General features: G+C 43.9%; 1 protein-coding gene across 1 annotated transcript; it reads right to left on the minus strand.

Annotated features, from left to right (window-relative positions):
* Nucleotides 1-462: 462 nt before the first annotated feature.
* Nucleotides 463-13743, minus strand: BRI3 (brain protein I3). Its single transcript, XM_031045592.2, has 3 exons — nucleotides 13454-13743; nucleotides 11715-11829; nucleotides 463-851 (listed from the first exon to the last, which is right to left on the minus strand). Exons 1-3 carry the CDS (start codon nucleotides 13617-13619, stop codon nucleotides 719-721), a joined length of 414 nt encoding a protein of 137 aa, XP_030901452.1. The 5' UTR covers nucleotides 13620-13743; the 3' UTR covers nucleotides 463-718.
* Between the last annotated feature and the right edge of the window lie 3470 nt (nucleotides 13744-17213).

Consider the following 17213-nt stretch of genomic DNA (forward strand, 5'->3'; position numbering starts at 1 on the left):
AAGCATATTACAGGCAAGTCAGCCTAGACTATATAAGCTTTCAATAGCTCAGAATCAGATTTAAATTATCTGGAATGCAAAAACCTTTACTGAGGGCAGCTCTTACCTGGCAGTGCTGCAAGCTCTCTACCGCTGTCTGCAAACTATCACCAGCTTCAGCAGGTACAATACTGCCACTGTGTGATGCAAGACCTCCACTAATGGAAACAGGGCTCCCACTGTTACTGCTATAAAGAGGGTACATTAGAATGGTGGTAGCACACACAAGCACTTGCAACAGTTTACTCAAAAACATCTGATTTGCTTAAACAAGTACAGCCCTAAATCATGGGTTTGGTTTTTTGGGTTTTTTTAAGATTCTGGCAACAACTTATCCTTCTTTGTAACTAGGATTACTAAGTCCACTTTCTAACTACATGTTATCTGACACATTAGTCACATACTTAATAACCCAGTCACAACTTGAGGATTGCAAAAGGAAAAGCAGTTTTATTTAGTTTTCAACAGGTGCCACTAAACATGGAAAACAAGTTGGGTTTTCATGTTTTGCAATGCACATGCTCATAAAAGATTAAGTTTAAATTACATGCAAGAGACTAAATTTCTTCACACTTTACAAAACAGGTCTGAAGCAAATAAAATGATTGTACATGACATTTACATTAGAAAGAGTATGCTAACATTTGTAGCTTCCATAAGCACGTCCACGTTCATCCCATTAACCAAAAGCTGCCCCACAATTTGGGCATCTTCTCTGCCTCAGTGCAAGACAGAACAGAATCCCAATTGGAAAGAATACAATGGCACACAGAACACCAAGACAGGTGAAGGTGTCCTCCAACACGCCAACCCTGCAAAAAGGGAAAACAGACTCAGTCAAAGATACCCACCAAGTTTGCCCCAAAGTTACCACCTCGTGATTTGGTAGTCACTCAAAATAATGTAATTTTATTATGCAAGATAAGGTACAAAGAGGTTAGGGGGAGAGGTTCTCCTTTAAAAGGCCTTTATTTTCACAGCTTGCAGCAGCAGGTTTTTAATTAGACCACATAAAGAAAAACAGGAAAGTTGCAAGTGATCAAACTGTAGATAACAAGCTGTTTAGTTCCAGACAACAACCATTTCTCTACCACTGCAACCAGGATTGGTACTTTGATCAGAACAGTCACTACACCTCGGACCGCTTGTAACAACTCCAAATACTGGTTAATGCAGCTACACTGAAGAACACATCCAGACACAGCACTTGCTGAAGAGCAGGAACAAGTCACACTCCCACCTCAGAAAGCTGTGCCTCTGCAGCCACCGCTGGGCACTTCTGCAGTCATGCAGCCTGGCTCAGCCAACCTGGCTCAGTGACTACACAGGGAATAAGAGATCACACACGTGGGACAGTATCAAACTGTATTCCTTGCTTGCCCTTCCTGGGGTACAGTCCTCATCCCCAAAATGAGGAAACAATCTTCCAGAACTAACCCTTCATTCACTGGAGTTTACTCTCAACCATGAAAAGCAGCCTGCTTTTAGAATAATGCACTGACTTCTGGAATGACAGTGCTGAAGATCTAACTGTACCAGTGTTGTTGCACTGGTTATTGCACACCAAAACAGCTCTGTTTCTCAGCTTTTTTAGCTATTTCCCCACAGGCAGCAGTCACACTGCTGTCATATGCTTTGCCTGCCTAGTTTCCGCAATTATCCCGGGATGAACCCTCTCAGTTCACTTAACCTCGAGTCTCCCACAGTGTATGTGTGCTAGAGCTCCTTCAGAAAAAAATACCCTGTTTTCTGAATGCTTTGATCTGATGATTTGGTGCTTTTTTCATCAGCTTCTTCCCAAGAGAAAGGTTTGAATGGGCAGTGTTGTGTAACACTGGTGAAACACCCAGCTCATGTTTTCACTAAGCAAGTTAAAACCACTGCAGACAGGTTTGTTTCAGTCTGTTACTTCAAATTAATACACAACCTGGCAATGTCTGATACCTGCAGCTGCCAGCACATTCTCTCAGATGTGCTGGTGTATCTTCCTTCAGAAAGCACAAGTCAATGTAACTAACATGCCAAGGTCTGGGTGCACTGGGCATTTAGGGCTATGACCAAGTTAGCAGGAAAAGAATGACTTAAAAATCTTAACTATAAATCTACAGCAGAAGACAACTTTGAATGTCAGCACTCTGTTGTGGAAGGTGCCAATTAAATAAGTGTGTAGAGGACTATGCTAACTACTCACATTCGGACTTCCTAAGTCACCACAACAGCTGAGAGCAGCACTACTGTCATGAGCTGTTTAACAGGTTTATTTCTGGTAGCTAGGAAAGTCCAAAGGCCAAACACACATCACTATTAAAATAACCCTCAGTAGGTGTTCCTGGTTTCTGCTTCCAGAATCTGATGTCCCTTTAGAACTGTATGAGAACCTGATGTCAGCCAGCTCCAGCTGAGTCCTCACTGAGTGACCACTCCACAGAGAAACTCTTTTTTAGCACAGCTCTGTAACAGCAGATAATTATCCAAATTTCAGTACCTGACTTCTTTCTGAAGTGCTGTATCTCAACGTCCACCAAAATGAAGACAAACAGTAAAGCCTGAGTATTCAGACCTCAGAAGTTTAAGCAACTAGACTAAATAGTCAGAATTTGGAGTTCAGCTGAACACTCAAACAAGATGCATCCCCTTAATTCCCTGGTACAGTGAATGTCAACAGAAACAGAGCTAAGTGACCTTGAAATACACTCTACAAGCAAGGTGCCAAGGCCAATAAGGAGTTGTTTCCTACTGAGCAGTCACAAACAACCTATTGTACACAAAAAAAGAGTAAAGGAAGGAAGATGCAGACTCAGAGACCATTTCCTTACCACACTTGGCTAAAACATTACAACTTACCCCCTAATATTTACCGAGCACTTTGTACAATAGCTTTGGTATCACTTTTACTCACCAACTGAAGCAAAAGCAATGCTTAACGAGTCAAGCATAAGGTAACAGTGGAAGTTTCTTGTTTATAAGCAGATTTCTCTGTATCTCCAAAAGGACATAAGAGTCTCCACCAATGAGATCTAAACAGACAGACTGCCAAACAACACCAGTACCAGCCTACCTGCCAGAGCTTTGTATTTGACTGATTCTTGCCACAACAAGTTGCTGACTTAAAGAATATCCGGACCTAACACACAATCCTATCTTCATTTCTGGTATTTCTACTACAGGTCTCTCCTGTAGGTGTGGCTGATAGCACAAGAGTTTCTTTTGGGAACAATGAACTGTGTGCCATCAACTTGCCCTTACGCTTCTGCTGACTCGATGACAAGTGTGTCCAGTGGGTTTGTGAGGGTCAGAGAGAAAGGAATTGTGTACCCCCACCTAGCATGCAACTCATCCCTACCTCTGCAACGAAAGTGCTGACAAATTATGCTATATGCCAGCAGCCAAGAAGGAGCCAGGCCATTCCTGCTGCAAAGCAGAAACTCACCCTTGTCCTGGCACATTAGTCACTGACTCACAGCTCTTGCCCTGCAAACAGCACTCAGAGAAACTACAGGCACAAGATTTGCTCAGCTTGGTTAATATTTCTTTTTCGTCTGTGTCTAGTGTTCTGCTACAAAGAATTCTAGCCCAGGACTCCCATCAGTGTAGTGCCTCCTTCCCTTTCCCTCCCACCACAGGCAATACCAATGGGGAAAACAGTACAATGGGATAGTGCTGCCAGGGAAAGAAATATGGAAGGACTTACTGAAAAATTAGAAGCCCAAGAGCAGTAACTGTCACTACCAGAAAAAAAGAGGAATATACAGGATTATATAATGAATTCAACTTCCTATATACTATGGATTATTAATGCCTCAATCAGACCACTGTATACAGCTTCAGCCCTCAAGAAGAGAGTCAAAAGGAAAGAAAAATAGTAGACAAAATTAGTGCCCATTAACTTCCCCTCACTACCCAACTTTCAAGGCCAAATCAGTCGTTACACCATTAATCTGTGTCAGGAAAAAGATCAAAATCTTCTTGCTAGGTTGAGTTCAGAGCACACTAATGCAAACAGAGATTTTTTTGTTAGGCTGACTTGTAAAGCAGAATTGAAGACCCTCATATTAATCCTTGCTTCTAGATATTTCCAACTAGCTGTCCCACCTGAGTGTATTACTCTGTATGAGGAACGGTTAAGTAGTACTGCTTAAGGCTAACTGGAAAGCTTTAGCATCATTTCCTTGCAGCACAACCTCTTTCCCTAGGGCATATCTGGACACTAAAACTGCAAAATTACATTGTAAGTGACCCTCAAAATTAGACTGCAGTTAAAGAATGGAGTCAGTAAACAAGGCTGCCATACTGTCAACTCCATTCACCAGGGGAAAGATGTGCTACTAGAAGTGCCATCTCCTGGGAAGAAACTACTAATGGGACTGAAATGCAAAGCAATTCAATATAGGATAGCCAGACTGGTTACAGGTACAGTGCCAGAAAGGACACCAGCTTCCAACCAGAACTGGCAAGCCTGGCTGCAGAAGCTGAATGTGGCAATTTGTACTTGTGGAAATGGTAGGAATGCTGAGCAACCTGGGAGCAAACAAAAATCAGCAAGGGACACTTGGGAAGGGAGGCCTCTCCTTTTCCCCTTTCTACAGGTTAACCCAGTAACATGTTGTGTGTACAGAGAGGCTCAGACACAACCTAGATGTTTCTGAGTAATTAAAGATTTAGGAAGGTTTGAGTACTACAGATCCACCCAAGAAAGGAAAAGCTCCTTTTCCAGGCATTTCAGTGACACCAAAAATAACATTACTTGCTTTGTTAGTGCTTTTAAATCTTCTCCTTGTCTCTTAATAATTCTGTATTCAACTCCTACCCTGAAGTCTATCTTTGTGAAAGTAAGCCAGTGTTTTTAGTTAACAGTATAACCAGCCTAATTTTGATCTGACTTTAAAGAATAAACATATTCTTTAAACATTAGATAGGGATAAGTCAGGGTACTTCTGGTCAGCCCCAAGTAGCTGCAAACCCAAGTGTAGATGACTGCTGTCTAGCCCATTACAATCAACACTCTTAAGCAGCTTGCAAAGCCCAAGTCTCAGATGTCCCTGACACTTTAAATAGATTTATTTTAAACTCCCTTCCCCCTAACCAGGGTTATTCAGGAAGTTTTGTGGTAATGCAAAATGCCAATTAAAAAAACAGGGAGGGAATAAATGACCATCCATACTGAACCCCAGACACAGGGAAAAGGTCCCACAAGAGACAAAGCAGCCCCAGGAGCACTGCTGGGATGGTGACGGAGGAAGACCAGTGGCAGTGCAGCCAAGCAGCAGACCAAGGGAGCTCCAAGTGACACTCATTTGGAAAGCTCATCAGAATTGCAGCTGCATGACCTCCACCATAACATACCTGTTATTTCAGAGCCAGTTCCTGTCACGTCTAGAGCAGGGGGATTACTACTACAGCATTAGCTACATAAACGCTTTTTGGCTTGTGCTGATTTGTGTCACCACCTAATTTTAGATGAACACTTATCCAATCACTGCTTAGCCAGTTACTAAATTTAAAAGGAGAAAAGAAAATTTTTTGTAAGGGAGACTATGCTTATGTCAGTCAGTGTTCACTTCTGTATCTTACCTGAGCTGCAGAGTAATTAGAGGCTCCATATTCAAACTGTAGATTCATTAATGTAACCAAACAAATTTTGTTCTACAACATAAACCACATAAAAGCTGATTATAACTGCACCACTCCCAATCTAAAAATAAAATGGAAAGGGTTATTTATACTGCAAGTAGCATCTTGGATTTAAGCTGTAACTGCAGCTGCCAACTCCATAAAGTAAGGTCAATTATTCCCACTGACAAGCATTTAAAACCAAATCACTTTTCAGACAACCCCTTTAAAAGTAAGTTTTAAGACATTAATATCTTAAGTCAAATGCTTCTGATAGTGTAACCTGTGAACACAGCATCAGCACAATTCAGCATGTGCATTTGAGACCTCACATTCCATCACAGTATTTAAATGGGTGCTTATCAGCATTTTTCATTCTTTGCAAATCAAGTCGAAGGGTCATCCCAGGTAATTAGAGACAACCTGGTTGTACAACAAGTTCTGCAAAGCCTAAAAAGAAACTGCACTAAAGGTGACTGCTGTCTTCTACACAGATACTCACTCACTGATCAAGCAAGAGGAAATTTCTAGTCAGTGTCTTATCTCTCCTGCCACTGAGGTCAGCAAGTCTCTAACTTTAGATTTCAATGGAAACATCAGAGCAGTGACAAGTCTGGAGTATGGAAGCTGCACACTTCTTTAATTTTGAACATGAAAACATAGATAGCTTTTATTTACATCTGTCCTAGCTAATGCATCACCAGCAGCTAGGTTAAGCATGTTCACATTTCACCTGCAAGCAGCAGAAGAGGAAAAAATTGACAATTATGTATGTAACTACTGAGTAAGCATGGGCTATTGACAGTTTTAATCTCCAGGAAGAGAGAGGTGCCAGCTCCCCTAGCCTCAGTTTGAAGGCACTGGATGGTTGTCGATCCATATTCACAGAAAGGACCACAGATCTATATAAGCCTCTGGCATGCCATTCTCAACACAAGCTACATATATATGTAAATGCAATTCTCCTTAAAAGTTACCTTCGAGTAAGAGACAGCACGGTATCTGCAGATTTATCTGAACTTCCTTATACTTCAGGCCCATTTCCTATCCAGCGGGCGGGCTGCAGAGCCAGAGAAATTCTGGCAACAGGAACAGCTTATAGCTAGCTGTTGTCTTTCTGGAAATGCCTACAAATCACCAGCCTTCCACTGCTTTACTTCCAGTTCTGAGAATACATTAATGAAGAGACAAGATTCCTGGCTTCACATCAGCAGCCTGACCTCACAGCTGAGGTGAAGCATGTCAGTTCAAATGCTCTGTGCATGGCGGACATCTATTCATGGCAAACTAAACTGAGACCCTGTGTGGTTTTTCCAGACTCATCTGCATACACAGCCAAATCAGTATCATTTCTGGCTACCAAAATCAAAGCCAGTTTCCTCCTCTCACCCAGAACAATTCATTCCTGCATAGAAATTCTAATTATCAGAATACAGACACCAAGACAAATGGTGACAGTAATAAAAAGAAAATGCCACCAACACAGACCCAGTGACAGACTGTTCTCACTCGGGACCTATTACTAGGCTTACCACCTCCTCTCTTCTGAGCTTAGGTAACATTTCCTGCTAAGCAGCTGCATGCCCCAGCTACTAGGCAGGGAGGAAGAAAAAAAGTTAGCAGCTATCCTAGTCAGTAACTCCAAATGGCAGACTCATGGCATCTGCTCAAGTCTGCTGTATCAAGGCTTTCTTCTTTGGAATCACGTGCACAAGTCACTGCTGAATTTCATGCCCTAACTGCTCCAGCCACCAGATTAGAGCACAGCAGGATGAACATCCCAGTCTGCCTGAGCAGCACACGCTCACAGAGAGCTGCACACTAGAGTGTAAGGGAGCTACAGCATTCCCGATGAGGGCTGAGCATCTGTGTGACAAAAGCCAGTGCCAGGAGCTGCTGCATTATTATACCTGTTCCTCTTTATATCACTACTGCAAAGCTGGCTCCGGTCACAAGATTCAAAAGGATCTCTGGCATGTCAGCCTGCTGCCAGAAACTGAAAATCCATGTTTTTTCCTCAGAATATCAGACATAGATAGGTTTTGAATAGATATATCTGTATCTCTGAATAGATAGGTTTTGTGTTTGGGTTCTGTTTGGTTTTTTAAAAAATTATTTGCATATTTAATCAGTACATATTATTAAATTATATTAAAGAATATTTACATAAAGTTTAAGTATAGTTGTTGTAACTATAGAAAACCTATGTCCTGAGCAGTCTTCTCTCAAACAACATAGAGATTTTGTGATTGAAATAACTGAAGTAAAACCACAAGACTGACATTCTGAAGCATTTGATTACCTAAGTGCAATTTTCCCAGTCTCTTTTGTCAGGAGACAGGCACTTAGCTGGAGAAAACTTCAACCAAAACCTGAGAACGTGCTACTTTGTCAAGTAAAAAAAAAAAAAAACCAAACAAAACCCAAACCAACCAAAGCCACACAAAAACAGTCACCCCCAAAAGAACAACTTCTGGCAGGAAGAAGGCAGCAAGAGAGATGTTTTAGTCAAACTTGCTCATCTTCCAGTCCTAGAAGCAGCATCAATGCTCCAATTTGGGGCCCACTACAATACGTCTGAAGCAGCTGGTTTGTAACCATGAGAAGAGAAAGCAAGTGCTACAATGCAGCAGTGTTGTGTCCTTTCCCTTACCCTTTCCTCCAAGCAACTGAATTCTTCTTAAACAGGAAAATAAAAACCCAACAGGGCCCATCACAGGCTCTTTCCCAGATTTTGAAAACAAGAGCTTCTGCAAACATCAGATCAAGAGAATGTTTTCACAATTTTTAAATGGACCTTTCTTTGGTTAAGCAATAGGAAAGCAAACATTCCCCTGCAGTCTGTTCTACCAAACAACGCAAGATGGAGAAATAGAAATCGAAAGTGACCACAGGAGAAGCAGCCAGGCTGCATTCTCCCAGCTAAAAAGGTAATTACACAGCTGGATCACTAAAGTTAGTGGCTGTAATGACTTAATATGCATTTGGGAACACAGAATAGTTTAAGAGCAGGACTGGGCCATTTCTTAGATGTCAACTACAAGCAATAAAGCTGACAAGTAATTCTCTGTACATCAGGGCTGGGAGAACAACTCACAGCAGGACAACAGCACTACAACCACCCAAGACATTTTAATAATGCAAGGAAGGATGAAACATACATTAATACTGAAGTCTGTAATTAGAAAGCAACACTGACCAATGATGAATGAGGATGAAATGACTAATGAATAATTCTGAGCAAGAGGTACAGCTTGCAAGACAGGAGAGTCATCCCTCAGATGCCTCAATGTCTCAGAGACAGAAGGAAATAAAATGCAATTACAGTGAGCACGGGCATTCCACCTACTGTAGAGAGGCTACTTCTGGAGATACTTTATACTTTTCATACTACATAACATAAAACAAGACCAAAGATGAACTGTGGCTACCTTAATACTCCTGAGATCATTCATGACTGCAATAAAAGACTCCTCCACAAGTAACAGACCAATACTGCATATTTATCCTCAACACCATATATTTTAAGTTGATTTCTATTAGCAACATTCCTACATGCCAAAGTGCGAAAGACTGCTTTGTTTTTCTGATGGTAGAAAACCTTGTGATAGGCTTTAGCCTACTCTATCAGCTACATTATTCGACACCTACAAAGCTTTTTCCTCATGATCTAAAGTAGATGGACTTCTCTAATAACCATGCACAGCATCAAATCAGAAAAGTAACATGATGACTGACTTGGCAGCTTAATAACAAAGTTTTTATGTACCATTAATAGCTTTTTATCAATGCCCTTTCAACAACTTTTCTGCTCAGTCTTGTATTCAGAGTGTAGCTGCACACTGCATTCTTTATAAAATAGGTTTCCAGGCCAAGGAAGTAAGACCAGAACTATGTTTAAGGTCTTGCGAAGTCAAAGAGGATTATGAGCTCTTTCTTTAAGAGAAGCAGCCAGTGTAACCTTCCAGAACACGAACCCTGACCCTCCAGGTTCCTATGAGTATTTCTAGTATCATGCTTCCCACACAGTGTCCCTGTCACTTCTCTGGAAGTAGCAGACTTGTTACTTGTCAGAAGGCAAGCAGGCTGACATTTTTTGCTTCTACCTTGACACTTGACCCTTCCTCTTAAGACAATTAAGAAAAAAACGTAGTGATGCTGCAGAGAAGACTGACCCACCATTACTAGGTAGTTACTCATCCTTGGATTTCCAACCAAGAATATTTCAGAAGTGCTGAGAAGAGTCCTACGGTCACAGCAGTGCAGTATTATGCCTCACAGTAATCAACATGTCATAGTGCTCCTCACAACTTTTTTTTCCACAGCCTAACCCAAAACCTGAGGATCCAAGGTTTCAGGGGAGAATATTTTGCTTTAAGAAAGAGTCCACAATTAATACCTCCACCAGAGCAAGCCTGATGACCTCTAGAAAACTATTCAAATGAGGCCACTTAAAAACACCTTACAAAAGATTGCTCATTTTCCCAAATTTGGCTCAAGGATACTTGCAAATGATTGTTTCAAAGGTGTCTCCTAGAGCATCCCAGGATAATTCCCAGGAAAAAAAAGAAATCCCAAGAACAGCAGCATGAGTCTACCAAGTTACTGCAAAAACCACTTCCATAGTATAATGTTTTCAGATTTATTGAGTTTGGGGCCAGAAGTATAAATATACTGCCTGCCTTTTACCAAGCAACACATAAAATATTTTCTGTCTTCTGGTTGAGCTAAAGCATAAGCATTTTAATGCCACTCATGTGGCAGCATCCACCATATCCTCTGAATAGCTCAGTCATTACTCTCCCTCACTGTTCGAAACACACATCTTCTAGACCAAAAATGCTAACTGGTACAGGTTTTTCAGCCTTAAGCAGTGGTATTTCAGCAGGCACCTGTTTTTACACAACTCCACAATATACTTCTTATCTGAATCCACCTTTCAAGGGATGCAGTAACTCTCAAATACCATTTCTAACAAAACCAAAAGGCACCTGGGGCAGCCTCTGCCACTACAACAATCTATCACATTCACCATTTCAGCTATTCTAGCAAGTCTGTTTCCTACACAGTGTGGAACAGGTAAGGGTTCAGACCTGAAGAGTATCCTGGCAAGATGCCACTAGGGTAACTCCCATACATTCTGACAGAAGGGGAATGATTCTGCACTTGAGCCTGAGCTGATCAAGCACACACCAGTGTCTGAACTGCAGCAGCAGCAGCAATCTGGCTGCCCTCAACCATTAGTTCATATCCTGGGATGAGCAAAACTGAGAAGCAAAAGGGACTACAGCTGACTTACAGCACTTGTGTGGAAACACAATGCCTCCTTCCCTTTTTTATGGCTGTTGATCTCTGAGGGGTAAGGTGTTCTTTTGTTGCAACTCTCACTAATAGCTGACCACATTTTCTGGGTTTTACTCCTTCATCAAATTAACACTTTGAATCAAATCCAGTAATCTCCCTGTACTTCTGCAGTAAAAGGATTTTTAAAGCAAGAGATCTTTTAAAGCCTCAAGATACTGATGTTTTCAACCAATACTGACCATCACCCTGCCTGGTTTTCTACAGTCTGGATGCTGGTATTGGGGACACACACCACAGCTGCAGAAGCCCTTCCACAGTACAGCCAGATCACCAGAAGTTACTATGGTCAACAATTACAACGTTTCACAATAAAGTCATGCTATCCATAATGACTTGGCATAACACATCAAAAAGGACTTCCTGTCATCCTCTCCCCCAAGAATTAACCCTTTACATCTCTTACTAAAGTACTTTTAAATTAAAAATACCACCTACAGATCTTCCTCCATCAAAAAGAGCAGATTCATATTTATATATAAAGTCTGTTGTATCAATTATAGTAATTGTCACGAGCCCATTAGGACAAGCTCATGCTATGATCAAAGCACTCCATTGCTAAATCTGTGCTTTGTCAATCAATTAAATTCTGATATATACACACAAAGAGAAACTATTAAAAGGCAAAGAACTGCATGAACACCTGCATTTAGAAAAGAAAACCCAAGACCTGAGTTGATTTCCCAACTAGAGAGATGGTTTACCTGCAGGCAGGACAGCCACCAACTACTACGACAGAAGTGGTAGCAACAGGCTGCTGAATAATGGTGTACGTGCTTGAATAGTTTGGCTGTGATGTCGGTGGAGGAACAGCATATCCTAAAATAAGGAAAAAAACTCAATCACCACATGTAAGGCACAAAGAACAATGATCATGATTAAAAAGTATTCAAACAGAGTGTGGAAAAATAAAGAGAAATGTAGTCTCAACTGAGGACCTGAAGAAGCTCTATCAAAATCAGAGTTGGAACACAATACTCAGCACATCTAATAGCAAAGCCACCTCATAAACCCAAGTATCTAACACAATTTAACCATTGAAAAAGAACACTGAGCTAATAATTAACTTTATGAATTTGTTTCAATGCTCTTTAAGCACCAGGGAAAAACAGATTAAACAGAGAACGACCACAGCTTTCACTTCTGGATATTATGTATCGGGTATGTCCCACTCCAGAGGGCAAACTAGTTTAAACAGGATAAATTTTCCTATGGTTTCCTGCTTAACTTCAACATATTAAGTTTATAACTGCACAGACAGGTAAGAGTGATAGGATTCAAGTGAAAAAGAAGTTGTATACGATAGAGAAAAAAAAACAACTTTCAGAACCATGTTGTCAGCCAGTGAAGGTGTCATTTTAACAGCTGTAGTTAGGAGACACAATCCTTTACCTACTGCATTGACATTAAAATTTAAGAGGGAAAAGATAAAAAGCTTTTTAAAGGGACAGCTATCTGCAGTGTACTCCTGCAGTCGAGGTACACTGAGTCGTTTTGAGCTTCTCTCCCAGAGAACAGTTCTCAGATTTTCTTGAGCCAAGTTACATATCAGTAAAGTCCAGCATCCTCCCTAGTTAAAATTAACCTGAAAATAATCAATAATATTTGTATTGTAGGACAGTAAATTCCAATTTATTAACTGGAAGTTAACCTATAGCCTCAAGATTCAAGCCAACGCTTGCTAACCGCAAGATCTGCTATGTCTGCTCTGTGCTTTTTGTAACTTCTGAAGTACTCCCTTAACTTTAAAATCTTTTGCGAGACGCTACTTCTTTCTCTGATGAGGTCAGCATTAATTCGGTTAAGAGAAGTACTGTACCTACTCAAGCCTCTCCAAGACTGCTGAAGTGTACCAGGAAAAAACAAACATTAACCAGAGTACAGTGAAGTGTGTGCAAAGAAAAGTGCAGGTTTGGGGGCTGTTTCGCTGCTAGCGCAGCTGCGCCTCTGCTACTGCTTTGAGGCAGAAACCCCCACATCGCAGGAACACATGCAAAGCCGGTCGCATTTTCGGGAGGGCGGCACATAAACGCATTTCACCTCACAAGCACCTAAGGAAGGAGGGGAGCGGGAGATGGCGCTTTTAAACACCTGGATCCCCTCCGCACCTCCTCCCTACGATGGTTTTAAGCGTGCAAGCCGAGAGGCTCCAACCGCCTCGCTGCTGACAGGGAAGACCCACGCAGGAGGCTCAAGAGTTCCCCAGCTCTCCCCGCTTCTACCGGACAGTCCCTCAGCGGTGCAGGCCACGGCCCTACCCCACAGCCCCTGGGCACCCCACAGCCAACCCCGTCCCGTTGTTGGGCTGGAGGGGGGGCCTCTCCACAGCCGTCTCCCGTCCCAGAGAAGGGGGCAGCGCGGCGCAAGCACTCTCCCTCACGCCGGGAGCCGCGCACCCCGCCGAGCCGGGAGCCCGGCCCTTCCCCCGCCGCCTCAGACCCACCTGCGGCGGCCGCGGCGCCCGGGTAGGGGTACGGCGGGGGCGGCTGGAAGCCGGGCTGCGGGGCGGGGATGGCGCCGTAGTTGCTCTGTCCGTAGTCGTAGCCCGCGCCCTGCGCGGCGGGGCTGTAGGCGGGGGGCCGCTCCTGCAGCAGGGGCTTGTTGTCCATGCCGGGGGCGGCGGCGCTGCCCGCGGAGCCGTGCGAAGCGCCGGGAGGGCGAAGAGGAAGCGGCGCCCTCGCCTCAGCGCCCAACTTGGCGGGCGCCGCCCCTCCGCCCCGCCCGGGGGCGCCGGAGCTCAGCGGCGGCGCGAGCGCCCCGCCGGCAGCGCCCCGCGCGTTCGGGGCCGGGCACGAGGCACCGGCGGGGGGGGGGGGAGGGGGGGGGTGTGTGAGCGGCCCCTGGCGAGCGGGCGGCCCCTCCCCGACAGCCCCGCGCCGCCGCGCTCGCGGCCGGTCACAAGACTGCGCCCCACGTGACGCCGCTCCCCAGCGGCGCGGGGTGACTCTGCGAGAGGCGCAGGAAACCCTCGTCCTTAAAGGGGCCGCGCTCCGGCTCCCGCCGCGCTGAGACCCGCACCCACCGACCGCATGGCCTGGCAGGGCTGCAGGGGTCCTGTTCTGGCTGCGAGGGTGCTGTGCCCCTCCTGCTGCCCTTATGTTGGGGTGAGAGCAGCCACCCTTGGACCTCGGGTCACCGGGTGATGATGGATTCTTAACACGCTCGTTGAGAGCCTTTCTATCATCGCTTTCCTTCAAGTACTCCGCTCCCAGAACGAAGTGCCTGCTGGAAACTGGCGGCCTGAACAGGATGCAGATGAGGTTCATTAAATCCCAGCTAATGTTGGGGTCGGCCACTGCTGGAGGGTCTGCTCAGTCCGGGAAGGCCGCGGGAACAGTGACAGAAAGGGGAATGCAGGAGGTTGTCAATTCTGCACCTCTAGTAACACCCAGAGCCACTCTGAATCATGCAGTAGCCAAATGAATTCAGCTGAGCTTTGGGAAGATGGAGACGTTGAGAGATAGTGTCTCCATATATGTAAATATACACATACATATATATTCTGTGTGCATATGTGTTTGCTTTTACACAGCACCCACAGTCTGAGGAAAAAGCAAAAATCATCAGCAAATGGTGATGTATCCTGCAGTGACTTCTGCAAACTCTTTGCATCCCCACTGAGAAGAGCTGCACTTGAGCTAACGGGAGGAGAACACTGGGAGTGGCAGCACAGAATGGGAATGTTGTAAAATGGGGAAAGCTTTTGAAATGAGATTAAGGAAAAGCAGATGAAAGCTCACATGGCTCAAAAAGATACTAAATTTGTTAGAACACCACAGAAAGGAAGAGGAAAGCAAGGGGCGTGCTGCTTTCTCCCAAACAACAAACTGACGGAACACCTTCAACAGCACTTCCACCAGGCTCAGCTGCTTCTGAAACCTGAGTTCTCAATGGCTGGTCAGCTCAGGCCAGATGCTGAAAGAATCTTAAATGTCTTTTATCACAGTTAGAACTCTGGCCTCTTCTCTCACCTTCATCCTTTGAGCTGTCTGATTCACCAAATCTCTTATTTTTTAAACACACACAGATTTTACCTTCACCACAAGCACCAGCACAGCCCCATCAACCACTGAGTCCCATGACACTGCTCCTGTGTGGTTTGGAAAGCTCAGTCCCGCTCCATCAGAAGGGGAAAGAAGACATAAAGAAGGAAAATGATTAAACAGTCTGCCCCAAATTCAAACAAATTATTGGAAACAAGCAGAGATGCAGATGACATGACCCAAAATCCAAGGCAGTGCCAGCATCACATGATGGTGAGAGGCTCCCTGCCCTCCTGCTTCCCGTCTCCTCCCTCCGGTTTGCAGTGCCTGACTCATCTGGAAGGGGCACCGCTCACAGTTTGCAGTGACATTTAAGAGACTGCTCCCACTCTGAGGAAAGCTTTTGCTTACTGTAACTGTAATGGTATAAATATTACATGAGGTTTTTGAAAGAAAAAGCTTAAAGAACAAATGCAACACAGTACTTCCTCATTAGGGGAAAGATACTTCCCTAAAATCAAAGTCAAGTGATGAGGAAAATCCCCCTTTCCCCACCTTTTTAGGGAAGTGAGATTTGGGAAAGCGTGGAAGAGCCAACAGTAGGGAAGCCACCAGTATGAACTGTCTCTGCAAAACAGTGGAACAGGATCTAAAATACCTTCTATGCTTTGGACAGAGGAAAGTCTTTTGTAATAACAAGAGATTCAAAAGTTCAGAGTTGATTTCAGAGTGCTCCAGCCATGCACAGGCCAGGGATGTGCTCCAGTCCCAGGAACAGACCTCCCTGAACTGCATTTTTCATATGAACTGCATCTGTGCTGTTGTACACTGCAGATTGTATATAGATAGCTACAATCAGGCAAAACTGAGAGAAACCTCCACAGCTGACAAGGGGCAGCGACCTTCACCAAGTGGTACCTCCTTCATTGGACATAATCCTTCCTCCTAAGTTGCACAGTAGCCACGGGACTGAAGGACAGACATAGGAAAGGATATCTGGATGTTTTCTCTCTCTAGATGATCTTAAGATCCATTCCAACCCTAACTATTCTATGATTCTTTTGCAAGGCCTCAGAGCCCCATTGAGGGAAAACCCAGATGCAGCCTTCACAAGACACAGACTGGAAGTGATGTTCACATTACCCCAGTGCCCCAGAGTCACACAGCATATCCACTGTTCACACTCATGGCAAAATGAACATCAGTTTATATTTAGCTGGTTGGTTTTGCAAAACCTATCTCTTGTTACCTCCTTACCAAATGGAAGTCTCTATTGCAGCAATGGCAAGTGAAGAAAGCAGGGCTCAGAGCCAGACACCCAAAGCAAGCAAGGATGGATGAATCTTCATAAGGCATCCATTCATTCATAGCTTTTACATCAAATTACGGACAGAGCAGAGCCACCAGCCACAAAAACACCAGTGTCATGGAGAATGTTTGTTGGGTTTCACATGTAAGGTCCTCCTTAAAATAAGCCTGAGAAAACTGTACTGGTTGTACATGACTTATCACGCAGATGCCTTGCATAATCAGTCATTCCTTTTGACATCGTGTAAGACTACAGCACTGTGGTTCAAAATTCAAACTGTGAGAAAATCCCAGAAAATGCTCCTTAAATTCTTCTGCAATACAGTTCCCATGGAATACCACCACTCTTGTTTCCGCATGCTTGAAATGGCAACTGGACAGAATACATGTCATATATATGTTCAGTATTAGAAATCTTGTAAAATTAATTTCCTATGGCACATGCTCTTTATAAATATGTTTTGCTACAATAATCAAATCGTCAAAACACAACTAGAGAGTAAAAAATTCTGTTTTGAGGTGGCATCAAGCTGTGCAAGGGACCAAACCACAGCAATGTGAGTCAAGTGTCCCTGCGGCACAGAAGGAAACACCCCAAACAGGATGGTTTTGCCTCATCCAGGCTTCCTTCTAGAGAGTTTAATGTGTACATCAGCCCTCTGAACCACAGCCCTCTGCACATCAAAACCATCTGAACCTACAAACCACAGAAGAGCAAGGTAAAGGTGTTCTCTTTAACCAGCAACTCCTCGGGCTGTATTCACAATGGATCCACCAGTTCCCTTTGGGAAAGGCCTGAAATGAAAGCTGACTGTTTTTCACCATTCTTTACTGCACCTTTGAGGTACACAAAGATCTGAGATACCTTCTGTTTGCAGATCTCTCTTGTGTTTGGTTATTTGAGTAGACAGG

The sequence above is a fragment of the Melopsittacus undulatus genome, chromosome 8 (genome assembly GCF_012275295.1).
Source record: "Melopsittacus undulatus isolate bMelUnd1 chromosome 8, bMelUnd1.mat.Z, whole genome shotgun sequence".
Lineage (NCBI taxonomy): Eukaryota > Metazoa > Chordata > Aves > Psittaciformes > Psittaculidae > Melopsittacus > Melopsittacus undulatus.